Here is a 23,946-nt window from a genome sequence, read left to right as displayed (position 1 = left end):
TTTCTGTGTCGTTTTCTTTTATTATCCTGCGAGTTTATATAAAAGGATGAATGCAAAACTGGGATTAGATTAACTGGATCACTACATAAATAACAGACTGTACTGTTAAGTTTTTGGGGAGTAATTTTGCCTCCGTTTAAAATCCACTGGGATGGTAAACAATCAGTATCATTAAAGTACAGACCTTTGGCTTACATTGAGTAGGTTTAACAAAAGTATTGATTGCATTGCCTGACATTTTTAGTGCAATTCTAACGTAACTACTAATTACTTTTTTGTAGTCAATGCTCCATTTTCAAAAGGCTCAGAAGTAATTGGACAGTTGATAAATGGCTTCATGGCCACATGAGGCTCGTTATTTAATGACAAATTAAGCAGATAAAAGTTTAAGTTGATTCCATTTGTTGAACTTGTATTTGACAACTCTTGGTAAATGGACTGGTTCTTGTATAGCGCTTTACACAACTTACCTCATACACACAAGCACTTTTCTTCCTATGCTCTATGTAAGTGCTTCTATCTACCATTCACACGCATTCAGAATCTGATAGATTCATCTGTGAGCAACTTGGAGTTAGTATGTTGCCCAATATTTGGCATGCAGACTGGAGCAGACAAGGATGGAACCATCACCTTTCCAATTAGTAGGTGACCTGCTCTAGCACCTAAGCTACAGCCACCCCACCCACTCAATATGGGGTCCAAAGAGATACCTATACAAGTGAAGGAGGCCATCTTTAGACCAAAAAACCTAACAGATTTTTTTTTTTAGAAGTGGTCGAATCAACAATCTGTTACTTGATTAAAACTGAGAAATGCACTGGCCAGAAAGACCACCGAAGACACCTGGTTACAATCAAAAACAAGAAGGTCCGATTAGATTTAGTAAGAAAGCATCTAATAGAGTCAGCACAGTTCTGGAAACTGTTCTTTGGATCGATGAAAACAACATAACTTGTACCAGAATGATGGGAAGAGCTCATGATCCAAAGAAGATCACATCATCTAGCATAGCGGATGTTTGCTGATGATGTGACTGCTGACACAAGCAGCAGGATCAAGTTGCAAAACTAGTGGGATGGCAGCACAAGCCAGGATTTTCCCATTCAAAGACGTGGGATTTTCTTCAGTGGCCGAGCGTGTCACCAAATGTCGGCACAGTATAGCATGCTTTCCAGTAACTGAAGGCAGCTGCAGTAAGAGCCTGGCAGCATCTCAAGGGAGGATGTGGCAACATCTGTGGCTTCTACACTTCAGGACTTTTATCCAAGTATTAAAAACAATCTTTATATTAAAAATGATGTCAAAGTTGTCCTCTGAAAATGGGTGCAGTGTATCAAAGTGTCATTCATAAAGAGTCAATGTAGAATTTTTGTAAAAGCCATTAAATTAACGGTAAAAATCTGCAGTTCACTCACATCTTGATTGTGGACCTCACTGTACAGTATAAATACATGTGTGTGTGTGTATGCGGACCTCACACGTCATGTCAATTACACACAATGACATCATAAATATATGCTTCTTTAATGCTTTTGTACAGATATAGGTTCGGACTTCATAAAAAACAAAATTGCTATACATGTTTATTTTTTGAAGGTTATGTTTTTGGCTGCACTTAGGTGCATTAGTGTCATTCTGTCTTTAAACACAATAGCCCGAAAAGTTTTTAATGAATTCTGAAGATGTATACAATCACACTATCTGCATTTAAGTTGTGTTTCAAACGTTTAACTTCATCTGTTATCCAGTGGACACTAATATTCAGTACTTTCTAATTTAATTATTGCTGTGGCGATTTCGGCACAATATTTTACATAATTTCCTTAGGGATTCTGGTTATAGAATATTTTGAGAAGCCCTGGCTTCACTGAGAAAGTTAAAAAATGGAAATACAAATTTCAGTCGTTCAGTATGTACAAAGGTGCTATGACGTTTGGTTAAAGATGGTGGAATTTAAAATGTTTCACTGGGAGTGACCAGAATGGACAGCATTAGAAATGAGTACATCAGAGGGACGGCTCAGTTTGGAGAAAAAGTTAGAGAGACTCGGCTGACGTGGTTTGGACGTGTGTAGAGGAGGGATTGTGGTTATGCTGGACAAGAGATGTTGAAAATGGAGCTGTCAGGCGGGTTAAAAAAAGAAAGACCTCGGAGGAGGTTCACTGATGTAGAGAAGGAGGGCATGGAGAGGGTTGGTGTGACAGAAAAGTATGCTAGGAAAAGGTTGTGAAGGAGGCAGGTGATCCACTGTGGTGACCCCTTAAGGAAGCATCCAGAAGAAGAAGAAAAAGATAAATGAGTAACTAACTAACTAACATGGACACATACATTCAAATTTGTTGGCTGTATTAAGTGAATGTCATTGTCTCATGTTATTGAAGTGACCCATGAACTCCACTAAAGTCTATAAGTCTTGTCGATGACCAAGTCATTGTGATATGCTGCTTGGCCCTAAATATTTTATTCCTGTGGATGAATAACTTGAGCATATCAGATCCAACATGCTGTGCTACTTCCACTTTGAACATCAGTTGCTTGATTCCTTTTCTTCTTTTCACAGCCTGCAAGGTTTCATTTTCCTATAGGTACAATTATGCTAAAAATTGTTATCATTGACATTTACTTTATTTATTGAGGTGAGCAATAAAAGTTAATTTTGAACCAGGCCAGTATTGTTCTAAAATAGTGACTTCTATATATAATCGCTTATACTGGTAACTGTAATCAAAAGGATTTGCGAAGGGCTTACATATAAATGACAGATAAAACCTAAAAAAAGACCTGTTTTTGCAACTATCTTTAAGATTATTTTATATTTTATTATTTTTATGCATTATTTTACCAATATTAGAATCAATCCTGTCCTTTTTGGCCACTTAAAATATCTTAATAGGACTGTAATGTTATATTTCTTGCGATTTCTGCTGCCTTCTTCGTCAGTTGACAGAAATGACTAATTTTTTTTTTTCTGGCTTGATATCGACCATGAGCGATATGGTCAACGAATCATTTTAAACGGGTTAAATGCAGTGTACTATACAATGCACCAGGGGGCGGTGGCGGACCTCAAAGCGTACTGTTCACGCCTGTTGGGAATAAAGAGGAAGAACCCCTGTCGCTCCGCCTTCTTGGATGCTCTGTGTATTTAACACAGTAGGGTAACTGAAAAATAAAAATAATTTTAATTTTTTTTTAAAAAACGTTATTTATTGCGTCGCGTTTAGTAGTTTGCACAATGAGCGGGATACCGGGGACACCCGTCGTCCAGATAACCAACCTGTCCTCGGCCGTGAGCAGCGAGCAGATGCGCACTCTCTTCGGTTTCCTGGGAGACATCGAGGAGTTGCGGCTCTACCCGCCCGAGTAAGAGCAGTCTGCCTCGGCATGGCTAGCCAAGCAACTCTGCGGACCTGCGGCCTTGTCGCGGTTCTTAAATTATAAACTAAAAAGTCCCAGATGAAACAAAATGAAATGACTAACCCGCGTTCCCACGCTTCTTTCTCTCTTTTCCTTTTCCCTTTTTTTGTTTACAGCAACGCCCCCCTCTCTTTCTCGTCCAAAGTGTGCTACATAAAGTACCGAGACCCCTCCAGTGTTGGTGTGGCGCAACATCTCACTAATACTGTGTTTATTGACAGAGCTTTGATAGTAGTACCATGTGCGGAAGGTGAGTGCAGGCCTTTACGTTTAAAGAAACAACTTTGACTTTGTTATGACCTCCTTCCCCTGAATTCAGTTGTTGTGGTTGAATTCTGGGTTATTTTTTTGTAATTGTGATTATTTTATTTTATTTTTTTAACCCACATGAAAAATTGTCGAGTTGTGCCACTGGTTAGGTCTTTTTTTAACTGTTTGTGTACAATTATTTGGTACAGGTTAGTGGTTGTATCGCCACAGCATTTACACAAAAAAACAACAAATTCCCATAGCACCGAGCTAGGGTCTCTTGTTTGGTTTCACGAAATGGTTTCCACACAGGCCATTAAAGCTAGGTTGAATGTTTTTGAAGCTGAATCCACACTATAAACACTGGACTGCCTGCAGAAAATAGTTTTGTGCATATTTTAAATACTGTTTGATGGATATTACTCAATAACTCACCCTTTTCTCTCTTCATTAAAAAACATAGATACATATTTTTATTTGTTTTTGTTTCGGTGCTTCTTTTCATTAAATCTCCCTCCCTCTTTGGTGCCACTGTTGTTCCTTGTGTACAGTCAAAATGATATCACCTCTGACTTGATGCTTTTTGTCCACGTGACTTGGTGCTGGATGGCTACTGAGTTTATTAATTTGGTTTTGTATGTTTTTTCTGTGTGATTATGTGTGCATATCAGATGACTAGAGTGGCCCAGCTGTTACACTACTACACTAGCCTGAGTCAGGCATTGTTTTCCAAGCCACTATCCCCGATCGGGCCAACGCAGCCTTCAAGGGGGGAATGTGACCAGGAGAATAGCCCGCTGAACCTTCCAAGATGGACACCTTGTCTCTTTTTTTTTTTTTTTTTTTTTTTTCCTTTTGAAATTTTTTTCTTTTGGTTTGTTTCCTTTCATACTTTCCCATGTTGTCCACTCTCTACTGTCTCTATCCAGAATACTACAATATTGCTTATCTCTAGCGTTGTGTTTATATTTGTTATTTTGGTTTGTTGTTTTGATTATTGTCCAACCCCCCCACCCCCCTCTCTCTTTCCGCTACAGCTGCAGCTTGTGTGTGATTGAGTTCTGTCCAGGTTGCTACGGCATACCGATGGGGATGTGTGTCACACATGGGATGCTAGGAGGATCCCTAACACTTTACTCTCTCGTCCACTACGCCTCGTTGTAGTGAGGGGCTAGTCTTTGTGAAAAAGTGAGAGTCGGCAGTGAAAACTTTACCTCATCGGAGCATAAAATTCTTCAAGCTATAAGTGCACTTCACATCTGTAATTCAAGTGTGTTGTAAAAGGCAGCAGTTAGGGCTTTTTCCTCATATTCCTGCTCTACGACTCTAATGTGGATGTTTAGTATTTAGCAGTGAGTCGAACGCATTAATGCTTTGTGACATTAATGCTCCTTTTTTCCCCTTCTAACATTAGAAGGGGAAATGTGTCATTTTTATGCTCAGTGCCACCAGCTATGATGTGATAAACCTGTAGCTGTTTTTTTTTATTAACTTCTGCACCAAAGAAGGAGATTAGAATGCAGAGAAGAGAAAAAAAAAAATTCTAATTAGTTGTTTTTTATAGCTAAGTTTTGGCTAACCTTTCCTACAGTTCTTAAAATTGTTGTTCTTTTCTGTATCTGATGTTCTGTGTGCTATTAGTGATGCAGCCATTGGGGTTGTCTTGTGTTGCACACCTTTCCAACACTCCGAAACGATCGCCCCCTCCCCCCACGGAAAAGCGTCCATGCTTGATATCGTATGGTTCATGACCAATATGTTTCCAGTACAGGTGACCCATACATCAAAGTGTTGACTCATTCTCTGCATTGTTTTGTTTCTCCTTTCTTCCTTTCTTTATGTTTTTGAAAAGAGACCAAGGACAAAATAAGTTTTCTTTTTGTTTTTGAAAAAGTAAGGATTTTCATTGAGAATAATTCAGATTCACTGAGAGAAATGTTTTTTTATTTCTTTCTTTGTTTTATTTTTTTTTAATAAAAGCAAAGTAAGGATGCTCGGTCTCCAGCATATCATGAGTAGACAGTAGAAGATTTGTAGGCTGTATGGGAAGTGTATGCTCTCTTTCTCTCTAGAGTACAGTGGGCTAATTGTGCAGACATAGAGGAGACAAAGAGGAGAGTTTTTCTATTGCCTTCACTAATATCTGCTTTTGTCCTGCAGGGAAAATCCCAGAAGAGGCCAAGGCTTTGTCACTTTTGGCACCTGCCACTCCAGTACCCAGTCTGATTCCTGGTGGGGGATTGCTGCCAATTCCTACTCCAGCTCCACTTCAGAATGTAAGTCTGGCCACTGTCATAATTGTTGTCTGCCTGTTATTCATGCAAGTAAATCATAATATACAGTTGCATGTCATCAGGTAGTGATTTAGGGAGTGCCTCATTCGGTTTTGCTTTGTGGTCTACTGGTGAAGCATCAATTTTCATTATCACACAGTAGCAGTCATTAAATTCAAGAAGTCAGAATTTTGATCGAGATTAACACTAGGAAGTGTCATTTTGACCCCATCCTGCAACAACAGCAGAGATGACAAAGATGTCAAAGTTGTTAATTTTCATCTAATTTTAACTAAAATTGGACAATACGAGTATTTCAGATTGTTGAATGGTTTGTATGCCATGAAAATGTGAGAGGGTGGGGTTTATTTTACCAGAGTTGCATGATTTTTTTTAAATTTCATGAGGTCAGAATGATCCATTCTAGTGTAAATCATGATCACGATTTTACTTCACACTGTTGAATAACTATTACCAACTGATGTTTAAAATGTGTGCTTCACCAATAGAACACAAAGCAAAAACAAATCAGGCACTCTAAATGATACGTCATGATACTTTCCCACAGCGTGCAGTTTTAAGTTTCCTGAAATAATGTGGATGAGTAACTCTATGCTAAAAGACAGATGTGCAACATAATTCATATGTGGAGCCGAGTAGAAGAGCTTGTCTCCTGAAGCAGATCATCATCTGCTGTTTAGAAATACTTTGGCTTTACTGAAAACTCACCACAAACTGCAGGATAAAGAATGCATGACTTAAAGAAAACAGCGGTGTGGTTGCTAACGTGGATCACCTGCAGTCGGATGTCCGTAAAAGCGAGCCTGTGCAAGGGTGCGATGGTGTGGCTAACAAATGCATTGAAATCGCCAATTTGATGTCATTGTGTGTGGTCAAACATGTGAACTAAACATCGTAGAGTCACCGCGGCTTTAAGAAAATGGTAAATGGAACAATAATTGCACGTGTGAATAACGGCTCTCTGGTCCAAAGTGTCAAAACCTTTGCAAAGGTGTTAGTGTGATGATGATCTTAGTTTTAGTTTTAGTCACGTCCTCCGTGTAGGAAACAGTAAATTGAGTTATTTTGTTTAAAGGTGTTTCTAGGTGATACACTTAAGTCATGCTAACAAATAGGGCTGGGCAATATGGCCTAAATTCATATCGCGATATAATTTGAACGTAACGATATATATCGTGATATATTCTTTTCTTCTATGTAACGTATTTTCCACACTATAAGGCACACTTAAAATCCTTTAATTTTCTCAAAAATCGAGAGTGTGCCTTATGTATGAATTCTGGTTGTGCTTACTGACCTCGAACCGATTTTGGTGTGCAGAAATATGTTAAAAAATGTTTTAGTACAACTTTGGTAAGCCGCACTGCTTGATGGATTGTCAGAGCATTACGGCTGTCGTAGTGAGGAGCTTTGCGGAGTAATCTGGGTCCAAAACTCCGTCAGCTTCAGGTCCCAAAGTCAAACGAACACTAAGAGTTAAGAACGGTCTAAATTATTTCATCTTTAATAAAATCATCAGTGTTGCTGCTTTATCGGGTGTAACAATTAAGTTTAATATCCATGCATCCATGAAAACAGAATTTATTAAATTTAACGAAGTTAGAAGTTAACAGGAAGTTAGCTCGCTAGTTTCCACCTAAACATGACATACCATGTTCTGACTGAGAGATTTTTGAAACTAATTAAAACGTACAGCTTTGCTACCACTTCCAACATAAATGAAGACAGAAAGCTAAACAGCAGTGGCGTTTGTAGGGTTACTGAAGTTGGACTACCTGCCATATAATGTTGTGCTACGTGATTGCTAGCGACACAGCTATGTTAGCATAACATTAGCACAGTGAAGCTGGAGGATGAACACCAACTTTTTTTCCACTCGACAAAAGTTAACGTGAGGGATTCTGGTGGTCAGGGACAAATGCAATCGTATAGCAGGATGCTATACACGGGCCAAACTTCAGTCAGGAGAACAATACGAGGTTAGATATTTAATACACTGCAACAACATGGGAATAGAGCAGCTGCGAGAGAATTCAACATTAATGAATCAATGTTACGGAAGTGGAGGAAGCGCAGTTTTTGGCTTTCCCCATATTTCATAAGTGCTTCATCTCTTTGCTATGACTGTCGCCCGCCATAATTTGCAGATGATAATGGTTGTAGCCGCTGCGATGCTTTTGACCAAAACAGGCGCAGCTTGATGACATCATCAACATGCGCTATCGCGATAGAGCGGTATAGAGATTGACAGACCACGTGACTTTCGCGCATTGCATGCCGGGAACTCGTGGCAAAACAATCCAAGTACGCATCAAATGCAAGCATTTGCAGCACCGCAAAACGTTCATTCTCCAGTTCCAATACCTTCTTGCTTTTTCTTTGTCCCCCAAAAAAGTTATGTACAAAACGAAGGAGAACAATGCCGGTCCGTACAAAGACAGACTTGATGAAAAGTCAAAGAAAAGATACGAGGAAAAAATCAAAGGAGTGAAAGGGTTAGACCCTTACGAGCACACAGTGGACAAAATACGTTAGCGTATAATACGCAAAATACGCTCATATTTACAATTATACGGTTCTTGGAGTGAGGGCATACACTCATGAAGTTCAGTAACTTCAGGTCACTGCAACAAGCCCAAGTACAGTTTACCGACGGATGGGTACAGGACCTTGAAATGCACCATGTAGAATGAAAGACCATCGTACGTATGATAAGTTTACCAGTCTCACAAATCGTCTTCATAAATACACATTCGTTAACCGTTTATTAATAGGACCTTTCAACTCAACGGTAATTAATTAGTAGTGGAAATAATTTCTGGTACGCGTTACAGAAATGTAGCAGTGACAATAATATTGTATGCTGTAATCGTACTGGGCAATTAGCAGAGGTGGGACCAAGTCATTGTTTTGCAAGTCTCAAGTAAGTCTCAAGTCTTTATCCTCAAGTCACAAGTCAAGTCTCAAGTAATGTCAGGCAAGTCAGAGTCGAGTCTCAAGTCACTGGTGTAAAAGTCCGAGTAAAGTCACAAGTCTGAAATTTTGAAGTCCTTTCGAGTCTTTAAAAAAAAAAAACGAAAAAAGAATGTTGCATTTATATGCTAAATGTAAATATTAGACCATGTAATTTTTAAATCTGTGTTTTTCTCAACACATGACAAAATAGTGAACTTAGAAAATATACACAAATTGTGAAATTGCACCTCTATAAAATGCAGCTCAATTAAACTTAGCTCCTAGAATAATTTTCACCGACAGTTCTGAGATAAGCTGCATGTTATTCTTGGATGCGGTTGTAGGACCGGCTTTAAAATCGCATGACAAAAATATCATACACATTAAAAAAAAAACTGCATCACCAACGTAGCCTTGACAACATTTGCTGAAGATGAAGTCAGCTATCTCATCGTAGCAAAAGAGAAGCACCACCTACCGTTCTTTATGCAACTTCAACTGTCGGAGAAAGTTGGAAGTTGTTCCATCTCTGTCTGTGATTCTCTTCTTGCATGTTTTGCATATTGCATTTCGGTTTTTTGTTGACTACTTCATAGTTTATGTACCTGAAAAAATAACTCCTTGCAGCATTTTTGAGCGTTTTTTTTTTTTTTTTCTTTTCTTTTCTTTTCTTTAAAAATCTGGTTAATTTGATTGGCTGTGCTACAGCTCACGCACACATACGTACGGAGTGTGGTTTGAATAAATGAATTGAATTAATGGTGCACACTTTCTTTTTAATATGCATGTTAAATTTTATATTTGGGGTGAAATATCAAGTCTTTTCAAGTAAACCGGTTCAAGTCCAATTCAAGTCCCAGGTCATTGGTGTAAAAGTCCAAGTCAAGTCACAAGTCTTAGAACATTTTTTCAAGTCAAGTCTAAAGTCATAAAATTAATGACTCGAGTCTGACTCGAGTCCAAGTCATGTGACTCGAGTCCACACCTCTGGCAATTAGTGATACAAAAAAACCGTTTTATCCTGTAAATAAAAGTATGTTTTTGTCAATGTACCAGGGTAATAACAGAAGCGAAACGCAATATTGTGTCAGGACAATTTACTATTTATGCACAATAAACAAAGGAGCATAGCGCGACAATTTCTGTTCAGCGCCAGACTTGCTTGTAACCTATATCACCAATTATGTTATGAAAAATGACGTATTAACTACTACAAAACACTGACCTTTGTGGGAATGCTTGGAGCAGGTTAACATGTGAGCTGGAGTGTTCTGGGACGTTATATTTGGTCTTTGAATGGCTGCAATCCAGGCCATCCGTCGCCTCTTTGTTACTTTGGAAACGTGGCTCGAGCAATTTCTCTTCAACGACGTAATCCGATAAAAACCGATCTCTTTACCCGTCGTCTTCCCGTGGCTGTCATGTGACCGGCTATTGCAGTTAATAATACAACAGCTTCTTGCCATTTTTTGTGTTTCTTTTTATCGCTGTGTAATGTAATTTCAATTGAAAGCCTGCCTGCGCTAGTACCTCTTGCCACGAGTTCCCAGAATCCTTTGCGGTTTTACCCATGAATGACCTCACATTTTCGATCTCTATAGTCAAAATCTCTATCGTTGGCCAAATTTATATCGTTTCTATCGTATATCGTTTCTATCGCCCACCCCTACTAACAAACACCTTTTGTTGTTTGCAAAGGTTAACTAACAGAAACTGTAGCAGTGGTTGATTTTGGTACTTTTATACTTTTACTGTATTTTATTTGTGTTTTGGGGGACAAATTTTATTTTGCTGCAGATATTTGTACATTAGCAGAAATGTGGCACAGCATGGATGTGAAAGCAGCTTTAAGTTTATATGACAGTATAATAAAATGATCATTCCTTTCACCATAATCGTGCAGTACTAACATAACCTGTGTCTTTGTTTCACACACCTGCAGCTGAACCTTCCCTTAGTGAATCGACTTCCAGCCAATCTCGAATCCTCGTCGTCAGTACTCGCCCAGCCGCCGCTCATGGGAAATGTGGATCCCTCAAAAATTGATGAGATCAGGAGGACAGTGTATGTTGGCAACTTGAACTCACAGGTAACATAAGTCTTCATGTATTTAAAGGCCATGTGACCTCATTCTACAGGCTCATGATAATATTATTACTTACTTGTTTGGGTTTGGCTTGTACCACCTTCACCATATTGAGGAAACTATAAGCTCAGTTGTAAAATTCTGGTCCAATACTGTTGTTTTAAACATCTGTAAATTGATGACATGTACAGCCCCAGTTCTAAAAAAGTTGGTTTGCTTTTTTAAATGTAGATAAAAACAGAATACAATGATGAGTGCAGACATCCGAAGGTTAAACAGAGAAAATAAAAACTAAGAAAAACGTGACAAAATCTGAGAGCATTGGCAACAGTTTCTACCAATTAAATTTCCCAATTCTAGGTTCAGCAGTTTTTAAAAAGCTTTGTATTTTGGGGCTTGTATGTTTCTTTAAACTGAGTTGATCTTTTCTTTCCGCAGACCACCACTGCAGAGCAGCTGTTGGAATTCTTTAAACAGGTGGGAGATGTAAAGTTTGTCCGAATGGCCGGAGATGAGACCCAGCCAACTCGTTTTGCCTTTGTAGAGTTTGTTGAGCAAGAGTCTGTTGCCAGAGCCCTCACATTAAATGGAGTCATGTTTGGAGACAGACCGCTGAAGTATGTATTTAGTTAAAATTGTAAAATGGGAAAATGCGTAAAATAACGTGGTTTTAAGAGCCGGTTGATACTTTTGTCTTTCAGGGTTAATCATTCCAATAACGCTATTGTGAAACCCCCAGAGCTGACGCCTCAGGCTGCTGCTAAAGAGTTAGAAAGTGTGATGAAGAGGGTGCGTGAAGCACAGTCTACCATTGCTGCTGCCATTGAACCTGGTACGATATTCGGTCTACCTGCATGAAGACTTGATTAAAGTTGCTGAAGTAATTGTCGTGTACTGAGACTACTGCTTGTTCCTCTCACAGAAACAAAGAAGCGTTCCTCCAGCCGGTCTCAAAGGTCACGGCGGTCACATTCACGCTCACGCTCCCGTTCACACTCAAAGGCACGGCGGAAAAGATCCCGCTCAAAACACAGGTGACCGGCTTTTTTAACATCAGGGTTTTAGTGTTGTGTTACAATTTAGTTGTTGACACTTTTCCCCTTTTGCTTCTGTTTGAAGCAGAACATCACAGAGGTTGTTGCCGGGCAGTGACTCACACAGTTCCCGAAGCAGTCACAGGAGACGCTCTCGCTCCAGAGACAAGAGACGTAGTCGGAGTCGCTCGAGGTATGCAGGACCAACTAGTGAGGCAAAAACCTCAGTGATTTTTTTTTTCTTCCCAAGAGTCTGAATGTGTTTGTTATACTGTCGTTTAGCTCAACACATGGGACCACCTACAACATACTCCTGGAATATTTCTGGATTACGTGTTTAATAATAACAATAATAAAAGAATCTGATCAGCTGTAATAAGACCTGTGATTCTTGCCTTTGGCAGTAGAGGGCACCAGATTCTTAATCTTCATATCTCCCTAAATTTGCTGCTGTTGGTATGTGCTGTTGGTATGTTATTGTGGTGCAAAAAAGGATGTTGATCGTTTAACTAAAATAAGATGTGTTATTTATAACACCTTTATTTCCATGCACTTAATAAAGTGTTGTTACCAGGGGGCACAAGCGCAGGAGTAAGGATCGGTCAAGAAGCCCTCGAAGGAAAGCCAAATCACCGTCACCAAAAAGGTAAATCCAACCATCTCATGCTGCCAAACATTTTTTGTAGGTAAGTTTTTACTGTGTTATACGATTGTAGGTTCAGTTATGTTTGCTTGAAGGTTGGTTCTTACTTTTAGAAGTAAAAGAGAGAAGAAGAGGGAACGCAGCAGGGACAGAAGGGACGGCTCCACGTCCAGAAAAAGGAGCCGCAAAGACGAGGACAGGATAAGGAGCAAAGCCAAGCCAGTGAAGGTATTACAGATTACGCTTCAATCACAAATCTAATAATTTACAAATAAGGAATGACTCAGTTATGTGCACATTATGTTGCTTATACTTGGAGTTATCTAATTATTCCAGATGCATAGACCTGGAAGCATTTAATAATACAACTTGCATGCACGAGCTTCGTCTTTCCGGTATGTGACACCAATCTTTTGCTGTATGGTTTCGTTTTCAGCACACTTTGGTTTGCAGATCACTCTGAAAGTCCCATTCTGAATGGTTTCTACCTCAAAAGTAGTGGCATTGTTGCATGTCATTCACACCAGCACAAGTGAATGTTTCCATTCGTCTCCAACTTGAGTATCAAACCACACGACTGTCCTACTTCTGAAGTTTACTACATAGATCCCCCAAATGATAGCCAAGAGATAAAAGGTGATTTAGATTTGTGACACTTGAGCCTTTCTGTTGATAACAATCTGAAAATTTGTTTGACAATAACAGCCAAACAAATGTTCTCCTCAAAAACCACCATCATTTCTGCAAGGTTGTTGTCAGACACGAGCTGCAGCATCTGTTTGGGTTTGTCACATATTTTGGTTAACAGCTTTGTTACATGAAACTGCAACCAGAATCAACACAGTCACTGTTAATTTAATATACAGTGAAGCTGGTACAAATATTGATTTAAAAAGAAAAAAGAAAACTTGTTATAAAAATATAATGCATCTTGATTAACATTTCTGCTCTTCCTCCCTTTGACCTATGTGTTCCAAGTAACATCAGAGCTCTTGGTGCTGATTGCTGCAAAGTTACATAAACCAGATTTAAACCAGTATTCCAGATGATATGCAGGCTGTTACAGGAGTGAAATATTGATTTTTAGCAAGCAGACATAATAACAAAAAGCACAAGAATCAGAATAGTTTAATGAATGAATGAAATTATTTGTTTACAGGTGCTCCAAGACAATAAGAACAGTAACAGACTGAACTAAATGTAATATATTACAAAGTTACAAAATCTGAGAAACAGCTCTAATATATACAAAAAGCTCAATTATAAATATGCAGAATATTACAGAGATTAATTATATATGATTGACATTTTACTACAAACTGTAAAACATTGTTATTTGTTATTTTCACTGTAGAGCCTGTGCAAAAGGGTGTAATTAGTGTGAATGCTTGTAAAAGCATTCACAGTATTGTTCTTCTAATCTTTATTATTATTTTCTTTTCCGTACGTTTTTCGCCGTCTATCTCCTTCAAAACCGTTCAACTTAGAAAAACCATTCAAACACCATCAGATTCCTCTTCTTTTGGAAAGGTGTGCTTCTATTTTTTTCATTTTTAACATTTATATTTTTAATTTTATTCAACTTTTTTCATCAAAAATTTCCCATGTATTTCAATGGGGAGACCCTTCAAATCCTCATTCAACTTACTCATTTTTAAACTCTTACTACTTCCACATACATTGACATAGAGCAACCATTCAAACTTTAAAACGAAGACAAGACATTCAACTATTCAACTTGTATTTATCTTTTCAATATCTATTATACTTTTTCTTCAGTTCCAGTTTAAGTTTCATGATGTTTTTTCAGCCGTTTCAGAGTTTATAATGGGTGTGTATGGGACGGAATGTTGGCGCTAGAGTGAGACAGCTCAACTGCTAGAGTGAGAGGAGCGAAAAAATTAATCTTAAAATCTTTTTTAAAACTGCTGCTGTGTCCGCAGCGTTTGCTCTACATGTATGATTTTACCCTCAAAACGTAGCCATCGCTGTCCTCTTTCATCCAATGTGTTTACTATTGTACTAGGTGTTATGGTTCTTTCATAAATGTCACCAATGCACAGCCTCCTCCCTCCAACTCTTCCATAGACTCTAATGTTAAAATAGCTCAGAAGGTTCCTTTGAAAATCAGAAGAGCATGGTGTCTTTCCACTGTCACCACGTCAATATAATAACCTCCACAGGCATGAAAACTGAGAATTCAGTAGACCAGACATTGCTGCCACTCACGGTGAAAGAATTTTGTCGATACGACGTGTACTTTTTATTTGGGAAGGATTTGTTTGGGCCTGACTTTTCTGTTCATTTTAAGCATCAAAAGTGAGGTGCATGTCTGTGTGCCTGTGTATGGAGCCATTGGGTGCAGTCATTACAGCAGCCAGGCTCACACCTGCCTGCTTAACGAGCTCTCTCTCACTCTGCCAAGATTCATCTTAAACACTTCTCTTTGAACGACTTCTGTGTCCACAGTGTTTGCTCTACAGCCATCATTTTACCCTCAAAACGTAGCCATCATTCTTCTCTTTCCAACACCGTGTCTTTGAAAGCTCGGAGATGTAAACTTTTTAAACTGTGTGGATCCAAGTGGAGGGATCACATTTTAGTCATTCAGTGATTCAAAGAATATGAACTTTTAATATTCATTCAGATGTTTTCTGACTCTAAATTTTATTTTCTCATTTCTTAGGTTTTTCTCATTTACATTTAAAACATTTTCAGCTATTTTCCAACTTCTTCTGTGTAAATGTCAGCTTTTAGCAGTTCAGCACTTTGGCTTTCAGGTTAAAAATTCATTTTTATCTCAAAATTCAGCAATAAATTCATTTCAGTGCATACATTCAAATTCAAGCATTCACACTGCAGTTTCTTCAGAAAATGCACTTTCTAGTTATAGATGGAGTTGTATAGGGAGAGAGCCACAGGCAGGAATCATTTCTTGTGTCTTTCAGTGGTGCATTTGGGTAAATCAGTCTCTCACTGAGCATGCTCCTGTGACTGTCCAGCATGTTGGGTGGGAGGTATTGTCCAAAATTGTCCTTATCTTGGACAACATGAGGGGATGCCTCAGCTTATTCCAGATACTAATTTTTATTATCAATTAGTATGAGATTAGGTACATATTTGTACTATAAGCTTAAGTACTTGATGTTTACAACTGTCAGTTAAACTCCTGTTTGAAAAAGATGGAAGTATCAAAAAATTGTTAATGTGCACAGCATAGTTTTCCTGCACTTGAGCGTTTTTCTCTTTGAATATTTTTGTTGGTCAAAGTTGATCGTTCATTGTTGCCATTTCAGGCTGAAGCGAGGTATGTCAGAGAAGGAAAAGAAGAAAGTGACAGAGAAGGCTCAGCCACACCAAGTGAGGACATGACGTCATCACCCTGCGCCCAGCATAACGGCAGCTACAAGACTAACCACGAGGAGGAAGCATATGTTGGTGCAAAGTGACTTCAGCAACACCATGGACACTAATATTGTTCATCCAGGTATCTTATTGCCCATTGTGTACATGCGTGAGTGTGTGTGTGTGTGTACATACAGAAGCACTGAATGGGATCGTACTTTTTTTTTTTCTTTCCCATTATCATCCCCTGACTGGTGACACACATGGCTCCTCTAAGTCAGCCTAATCTCACTATCAAACCTTAAGGGCAAGTGAGTGCTCATAGACAAGGCCACACTTTTTCTGCTTAGCTATTCCACTGACCACTTCTCCTCCTTCTTCTTCTGCTGCTGCTTTTATGTCCTTATGGTATAGGTTCTTAAACTTTTGACAGCTAGTATAGTAGTCCTGTAATGTTCCCGCATTTCCAGGAAGGTTGGTCACATTCCAGATACACAGATGAGGAATAGAGGTCATACTCGTTTATCGATTCATTTAAAGCTAGATGTGTTATTTGTGACTGTCACATATTTACATATTTATTAACTGTAAAGTTCAGTACTTCAAAAAAGTTTTGAAGTAAAAATAAGCAGCAACAGTCTGCAGCAGGAGTCAAATGTTTGTCTTAAATTGCTTAGTGAGGAACATAAAGGGTTTGTTGCATGCCTGTCCTGTGTGAGAGCCAGAGTGAAAGCAGGGTTCCCATAATCTGAATATTAAAAAAAAAAAAATAGCGTGAAATCCCGTCTTAGACCCTCAACCTGAGTCTTTCTGTCATCATCATGGTGTTGTTAAACAGGACATGGTGAGCAAGAAGGCGATGCAAGTAAGAAACTGAAGGTTACACTCCTACACTAGAGACTGGTTAATTGGAAGGTAGGCCTACCGTAAAGCAGCTAACTCTAATTCTTTCCCCCCACAGACTTGTACACAGTCTGGCTTGTTTTTCTCATTATTTTTGCTTCGCTGGCTGTGGTCACACAATGGCTGTGCGAGCAACTTCCCATATTTGTTTTTTTGCCTTTTCACTAAGTGAAGCAATGGCATATTATATATGTGATGCATGTTTCAGAAAATGGATAAACACAAAGTCCCTTAGAGGAATATTGAGTTTAAAATAACATTTCTGCTTATGCTGAAAAGTTCATTTGCCCCTTTGTATGTTGGTGAAGGAAAATGTGGGCTGTGATGTCAGTGAAGTTACCTTTAAGTCCCCTTTTTGCACCATATTTGTTTTATGGTCCGGGAACGGTTGCATCCTGCAAACTGCATTTTAATTTTATGGCTTGAAGTGGCATACTGAAAAGATTAGAGAATGGTGTTATCTTATGCTGTGAACAGTGAACTCATTTGGTTGACATGAACACTTTTGTTTTATTTCATAGCTGTACATCATTGAATAGCTTTTTCTATTTCTGGTTAGTAGTTGCAACAAGGTCACAAAGTATCATGTCCTGCTATTGTTCTAATACTGTGTGAGGAGGAAAAAAAGTTATTTACTGTTTTATACTGTATATAAGTCACATGCCTATACTGTAAAATAATGGTGATGTGCTATAAATGTCTGTCAGCTCATGTTACTGGAGAAAGTGGGGCGATTAAAGTTCTCAGAAGCAGTCAAGAAGAGACTGAACAGGAAATGTCACAGGTCCACAAACTGCATGTAAGCACATTAGGGCCAAAAAGTGCCTACACTAAGAAAAAATATGGAGACTTGTTTAGGATGTTGAAAACTATTGAGACATTATATTAAAGTTTTAGCTGTCCTCATTAATTCATTACAGAGTATACTAATAATTAAGTAGACCTAGACCTATTTTTCTCAATTTTTACTATTTCAGTTTATTCGGTCGAGTGTTTGCAAGCTGGCCCCAGATTGAGATCTATGTGACTTTGCGTGTGTGTGTGTGTGTGTGTTCTGTTTTTTGAACGTGTTTTTAAAAGGATACTTTATGGCTGTGTGTGGCCAAATTCCTCTTTGCTGGATTTTACAGACCTGATTTTATGATTGATTGTATTTTGTTGCCCTGCCTTCTGCCTTTTTTTCTTCTTTTTTTTTCTTACTTTGTTTTTACAATTTAAAAAAAACAAACAAATCTTCAGTCTGAAGTGGTCATCTTATGATAAAATGTAGTTTTAAAAATCCAAGTATTTCAGTATGTGAAGAATTTTATTTTTATAAACATTTACCCACTTCTGAAGGTATATTATGTATAAACATGTTTGACGGTTCAGTCCATGAGGAGTGGTCCTTTGATGCTGGATTTTGGACTCTATGTAAAAGTCTGGTGCCACTGTTTTTGAAGAGCTTTCATGTATAAATCCTCTTCATTTCAAATCTAACAGTACATCCGTTTCCAAAAACACTCAATAAAAGAGATTTTTCATTGACTAATTTTGTTTGATTTTTTAACTTGGGCTTTGTGTTGACTGTGGTGCACCACGAGTTCTTGATATGGACCCAGTTAGATTATTCTGTGCTTTGAAAGAGTAGTAACAATTCATATTTACGGATAACACTTTCACTCATCTGTGTGTGCGATATATGATCTGCCTTTAGAAATCTCTGTTAATTGAACAGTGTCTGACCAAAGTGAACACCTTGAGCTTCAACCATTTGTCTGCTGGCAAACGTCTGACCTCTGCTGTGACATACCCCAACTTCAATGAGATAAAAAGGCACAAAATTTGTTAGACATTCATGCTCCCCAAAAGATGCCGGGCAAGAGAGCTCTTTATTTCCAAGTAAAAGTAATCTGCAAACATGGTGAAAACCGCATAAGCCACAGTCATACCTTCCATTTATTGTGGTTTAGCAAAGGTCGGCATGGCTAAGACTAGCATTTCAAGTAACACCTTATGGTTGTAGACTGCTAAGCTTTGTTTAGGCTTTCTGCAAAAGGGTAACGTAAAGTAAGGTCTTCATTATGAGAACAGCCACTGATTGAACATTTCAGACCAGCTGACAATGAACAGCCTTCAAAAAGTTTGAAAATGTTTTTGTGTGTTAAACTGGTGAATGGTGCCTTTTTTTCCCCCATGACTTAAGGCCACCAGATTTTGCACAACTACCTCTATTCGGTCTTTAAGTGATAACGTGATGAATCCTGCTTCCGGGCCCAAACGACTCTGCGTTTAATAAGGCTTTTGTGTTTTTTACATGTTTTAATGCTTTGTATCTTGTTATATTTAATCTCCACAAGCCCCTAAAAACAGTCAGTGATCACTGTCGGCCTCTCTCGGTTTTTATTACCGCTAATCATTTTAAAGCTCAGTTTTTAAAACCTTACCATGTAACTACAGCTCAGCCCATGCAACAGTATATTGATAACTAACCTTGTATTGTGGATGGATCAGTTGTTCTCCCGACTAAAGTTCAGTCCGTTCACAGCATCCTGCCATGCGATTGCATTTGTCCCGAACCTTCGGGAACCCTCACGTTAACTTTTATTGAGTGGAAAAAAGATGGCGTTCACCCTCCATCTTCAATGTTTATATTATGCTCACATAGCTGTGTCGTTAGCGATCATGTAGCACATCATTATATACAAGCTAGCCAAACTTCAGTAACCCTACAAATGTCCCTGCCGTTCACTTTCCTGTCTTCAGTTATGTCGGAAATGATAGCAGAGCTGTACGTCTTAATTTGTTTCATAAATTCCTCAGTCAGAAAATGGTATATTATATTTAGATGCAAACTAGCGAGCTAACTTCTAACTCCGTTAAATTTCATAAATTTGGTTTTCGTGGATGCCTGGATGTTAAACTTAATTGTTACACCTGATAGAGCAGCAACGCTGATCATTTTATTACAGATGAAAGGATTTAGACAGTTTTTCTCAGTGATGCTGCAGTGATCGTTGGAATTAGGGACCTGCAGCAGAGTTTGGTCCCACGCATGGCTAATGATGTCAGACTTAAACACCGGATAGCTGGTTACTAAGACTACTTGAAGTACCCTCAGAAGATCTACTAGGTGATGTGAATGCAGCACTACGGATGATATCTACCGCCATCATTACCGAGACTAACAAGCTGATCTACACCATGGAAGCAGTGATCAGTGAGATGCTTGGCTACAAGTTGAACACCTACCTCCCTTCGTGCTACCTTTATCTTAGCCTCTAGTCTCCTTCTCCATGGAGGGTACTGCTCCTTGTGGCTGTTCAACTTGTAGCCACAAGGAGCAGGGAAACCTGCAGTCAGCTGAGACTTAAGAAGTCACTTGGATGAGTGACGAAACGTTTCTCCCACAAAACCCTACGTCCAGATTAACAGAATCAACTTTTGGAGATTTACTTTCCTGGATGATTGAGAATGCATCAAGACGGTTTATCTTTTCATTATTTCCCAACCTGGAAGCAACATGAGGGAGCTCGGGTATCGATGTTACCAAACGAAGCCTGGATAGCAGCTGTGAGACGAGCTGATATCCAGTTCTCTTCCATCTCCAAATATCTGTTGGTGCTCCAGACATTTTCATTCCGGTAAGTTCTTAATATGTTCATATCACTCTTTGTAGCCTATTAGTTTTATTTTCGATGCACTCTGAGGTCATAGCAAATTAGAACAAACATCCTACTGAGTGATTTTGCAGAACTACCTTCAATTTATAGAGTTGCTAATTATTTGGCATTATTGCAGCAAACCAGCCTATGAAATGGATGAAACACATCGTGACTGAGTTCCAGCGCTACACAAGGGACCTGCTTCAAACATACCAACAACATGTTCCTGTACACTATGGCCACTTGGTTATGGCGTTCCATGTATGCCTTGCCTGCTAGCATCTTACACCCTGCTGTTATGTGCTGGATTGTCTCTGGAGCATCTTTACACAGCCTGCACCTGGGGTCTTGTCTGGTGTGATAGACCCCAGCCTCATGGATCTTGTGCTTAGTGCTTGTTCCTGTGCTGCCATGATTAGTGCTTCCGTGCTGTCTTTCAGTCCAGCTTTGTCCAGCCACTGGTAGGATTTCTGGATATCAGCCACCTTCTCTATCTGCCGGTGGTACATACCGTGCAGGGGCCTGTCCTTCCATGATGGTTCCTCGCCTTCCTCCACTTTCTTGGGTTTCTGCTGCCTGAGGTATTCACCGAGCACGCTGTCAGTTGGGGGCCATCTTCGTGATGTATTTGTGGATGTTCCTTGTCTCATCCTGGACTGTGGTGCTGACACTCACCAGTCCCCTTCCTTCCGCTTAGCGTACAGCCTCAGGGTGCTGGACTTGGGGTGAAACCCTCCATGCATGGTAAGGAGCTTTCTTGTCTTGTCTTGGCTTGCGCCTCTGGTATTCTTGCCCATCCGGTCCCTTCTGGGGGTCCTTGAGGATCAGGACTGTCCGGCCTTCGGTTAGCCATTCCGTTCGACTACTCCGCCTAGGCTGCACTGTCGAGTGCAGATCCACTGAGCGCTCAACACAGACAGCATCGTCAGAAGAAAAGTTGATAAAATAAATAAAAAATCATATATATCTATATCAAGGTCTACAAATCAAAACAAACACTGTGTTGGAACGACGACTACAAGAAAGATGCTTAAAAGCAGCTCAAAAGAGAATGGACTGTATAGAGATTGATTGCATTCAGAGGCGAAGCAGCGGTACTTGCAGAAAATTGTCTTTAAATGAACTTTGTGTGTGTTTCAGGTACTGCACTCTCAAAGACTGAATGAACCAGCATTGCAGCCATGGGTCACTGTGAGCATCACAGGGAAGGTTGAAGTCGCCCACTGCACCTGTATGGCCAGAGTCACGGAGACCTGCACCCATGTCGCTGCTCTTCTGTTTAATGTAGAAGCAACAGTGCAGATCTGTGGCACAAGGACTGTTACAGATGAACCTGCATACTGGGTTTTGTTGGGTAATGTGACCAAGATACAGTCAGTGGTTGGCCATAAGATAGACTTGTCCTCTTCAGCTGCCCAAAAAAAGGCTCTTGATCAAAACATAAACAGACCATCCATATTGAAAGGTAAAAGGAGCCGTCCTCAAAAAAGAAAAATCCCACCTGCAACTGTGGAGGAGTTGTCACTGCTATAATGCCATAATGTTTTATCTAGGGGTCTAGATTTATGCCTGTAGTGCACTGCCGTGTAAATAATTTGCATTTACTGAATATGTACTGACTGAGTACCACTGTTCAAATATTGAATAAAGAAACAAACTAATTTTTGCCTCTTTTTTTTTTTTAATTAAAACTAACATTACTTTATTTACTGTATCTTTTGAAGAAGAAGAAAATACCGCTATTTATACAGCAAAAGACTTTAGAATATTTAACAGCAGCAAGTTTTATTTTCCCCTGGTTTTACTACCACACTGTTCAACAAACGCAGCAAACCTTCACCATCTTATCCAGAAACCTAATGGAACAATGGATATGCTGTCTTATTATCTGCACCTGCAAAGGAAGTTGTCTTCTGCAACTACTGAGACCAGTAGTAGTACAGTGTCACAGCTTAAGCATATGTATACACACTTATATATATATGTGTGTGTGTATGCATGTGTATATATATGTATACAATGTGTATATGTCATAACTACAACCTGAGAGACAAATAGTGATATTTGGTGATTTACAAATTCAATATTCTGATATATGTGCCAATATTTCACATATATTTTTGTAGTTGTCATTTGCAGTCATTTATTTACTCATTTACAGTAGACATCAGAATTAGGTGCTTGTTGTGTTTGCAGTGTCCAAAACACCTTTGACCTTTTTTAGGTACTTTATTAAATTTTAAAGGGGAAAATCCACCTGGTGATATACTTGTTTTCAATGCAATGTTCTTATCATATCATTTAAATGGGTTATAATATTTAGAATAAATATTTAGCACGGCTTCAGCAAAGATACAAAAGTTATTCTAAGTTTAAATTCTGCAGGTCTCAGAAACCTTTCCAGGTCATAATTTTATTATGAAATGACAGGATAATATTGTATGTTCACAGACCAACTATGCACAAAGCAGTTTCAGAGTATTCGGAGACATATTCAATGACCGTGGTAATGGTTAAGTGCACTTTTTGGGAGGATGTTTTGTCTTTTTACTCCAATTCCAACAACTGGCATGCCATTCTTTTGGTTAAGTTTTTTACATAAATGTGATGTAAACACTGTCTTGGTAATTCTGCTAATTTTATTAGCCGAATGAATCCATGGTGTTGGTAAACTGAATTGTTGTTCTTCATAAGCCACAGCAGAAACAGTCAGGGGCAGCAGTTCTTACTTTGGCCTTTTAGACTAAGTTGTTCACGTAGTGATTTTTCCTCTTTATACTCTGCAGTTTGACCTTTATCACAAAATTGTGGACAGGTGGTCACTGTCCGAGACTGGACTGGTGCTAAATTGTCTTACGTAATCCAGTCCTGGCTTAGGATTGAATACAGTCAGGTCTGTGTCCTCTGGGTCACTTTCCATGTCTTGAGTAACGGCAGTGATGCTCTGTGGCATTACCTGCTGAAACATTTCCATCGTGGTATAGCCACTTGGAAAGGGAAAAGGAAAACTTTGTAGGTCTGTCTGCTGGGTTTCCAACAATGTGTCTGTAGTATTGTTGGGAGATGTATTGCCAGTTGCATCATCTGTCTCTGTTTGGATCCAGTTACAAGTAATTCCTGGTGAATCTCCCCGTTTGTCTAAGCCACAAAGAAGCGGTAGCATTGCTGGCAATATCGTGGCAGGGGCGACAGCTTCTTTCTCAATTATATGGAGACTTTTTGTTTCCCATTCTTCAGCCTTCAGAGTATTGATTGCCTCAAGGAGTTCCTATGTGACCAAATTACACACTGATGTATTTAATTTTATACAACATATTTCATCTGATGCACTGGGACTTTAATAGCAGTCCCCTAAAATAAGTTTCAGGTTGTT

At 39.1% G+C, this 23,946-nt stretch overlaps 2 protein-coding genes and 1 long non-coding RNA gene across 10 annotated transcripts in view; 2 read left to right on the top strand and 1 right to left on the bottom strand.

The window, feature by feature from the left end:
* Positions 1 to 3,094: 3,094 nt before the first annotated feature.
* On the top strand, positions 3,095 to 18,460 carry srek1 (splicing regulatory glutamine/lysine-rich protein 1). Of its 8 annotated transcripts, XM_085165050.1 has the most exons (12): positions 3,539 to 3,670; positions 4,341 to 4,857; positions 5,311 to 5,440; positions 5,830 to 5,945; positions 10,861 to 11,007; positions 11,443 to 11,621; positions 11,706 to 11,836; positions 11,927 to 12,038; positions 12,124 to 12,231; positions 12,601 to 12,684; positions 12,795 to 12,909; positions 15,978 to 18,460. In XM_085165050.1, the coding sequence occupies exons 3-12, from the start codon at positions 5,410 to 5,412 to the stop codon at positions 16,128 to 16,130; spliced, it is 1,176 nt and encodes a 391-aa protein (XP_085021176.1). In that variant the 5' UTR covers positions 3,539 to 3,670; positions 4,341 to 4,857; positions 5,311 to 5,409; the 3' UTR covers positions 16,131 to 18,460. The 8 variants fall into 8 exon arrangements, with proteins under 8 accessions (XP_085021169.1, XP_085021172.1, XP_085021170.1 ...); XM_085165043.1 differs by lacking the exons at positions 4,341 to 4,857; positions 5,311 to 5,440 and adding an exon at positions 3,095 to 3,366 and having other exon boundaries at positions 3,537 to 3,670; XM_085165046.1 differs by lacking the exons at positions 4,341 to 4,857; positions 5,311 to 5,440 and adding an exon at positions 3,096 to 3,366 and having other exon boundaries at positions 3,537 to 3,670; positions 12,127 to 12,231; positions 12,613 to 12,684.
* LOC146513973 (uncharacterized) lies at positions 5,952 to 9,673 on the top strand. Its single transcript, XR_014874896.1, has 2 exons — positions 5,952 to 7,512; positions 7,860 to 9,673. It is a non-coding gene; the product is annotated as an uncharacterized LOC146513973 (long non-coding RNA).
* The window catches only part of LOC146513971 (interleukin-6 receptor subunit beta), a 19,788-nt gene continuing 12,239 nt past the window's right edge, over positions 16,398 to 23,946 (bottom strand). Inside the window, exon 17 of the mRNA XM_085165039.1 lies at positions 16,398 to 23,841. Within this exon, the coding sequence (XP_085021165.1) occupies positions 23,371 to 23,841 (471 nt within the window). The 3' untranslated portion in view covers positions 16,398 to 23,370. The remainder of the gene's footprint in view (positions 23,842 to 23,946) is intronic.

This window comes from Neolamprologus multifasciatus, chromosome 7 (genome assembly GCF_963576455.1).
Source record: "Neolamprologus multifasciatus chromosome 7, fNeoMul1.2, whole genome shotgun sequence".
Taxonomy (NCBI): Eukaryota; Metazoa; Chordata; class Actinopteri; order Cichliformes; family Cichlidae; genus Neolamprologus; species Neolamprologus multifasciatus.
This window is presented reverse-complemented; position numbering and strand designations above follow the sequence as displayed.

Bases quoted from the DNA above. Each gene is read 5' to 3' on its own strand.
- srek1 (XM_085165043.1), top strand. From the start codon at position 3,239: ATGAGCGGGATACCGGGGACACCCGTCGTCCAGATAACCAACCTGTCC. The intron at 11,837-11,926 runs GTACGATATTCG...TTCCTCTCACAG, and splicing joins TGCTGCTGCCATTGAACCTG to AAACAAAGAAGCGTTCCTCC. The intron at 12,039-12,123 runs GTGACCGGCTTT...TTCTGTTTGAAG, and splicing joins AGATCCCGCTCAAAACACAG to CAGAACATCACAGAGGTTGT.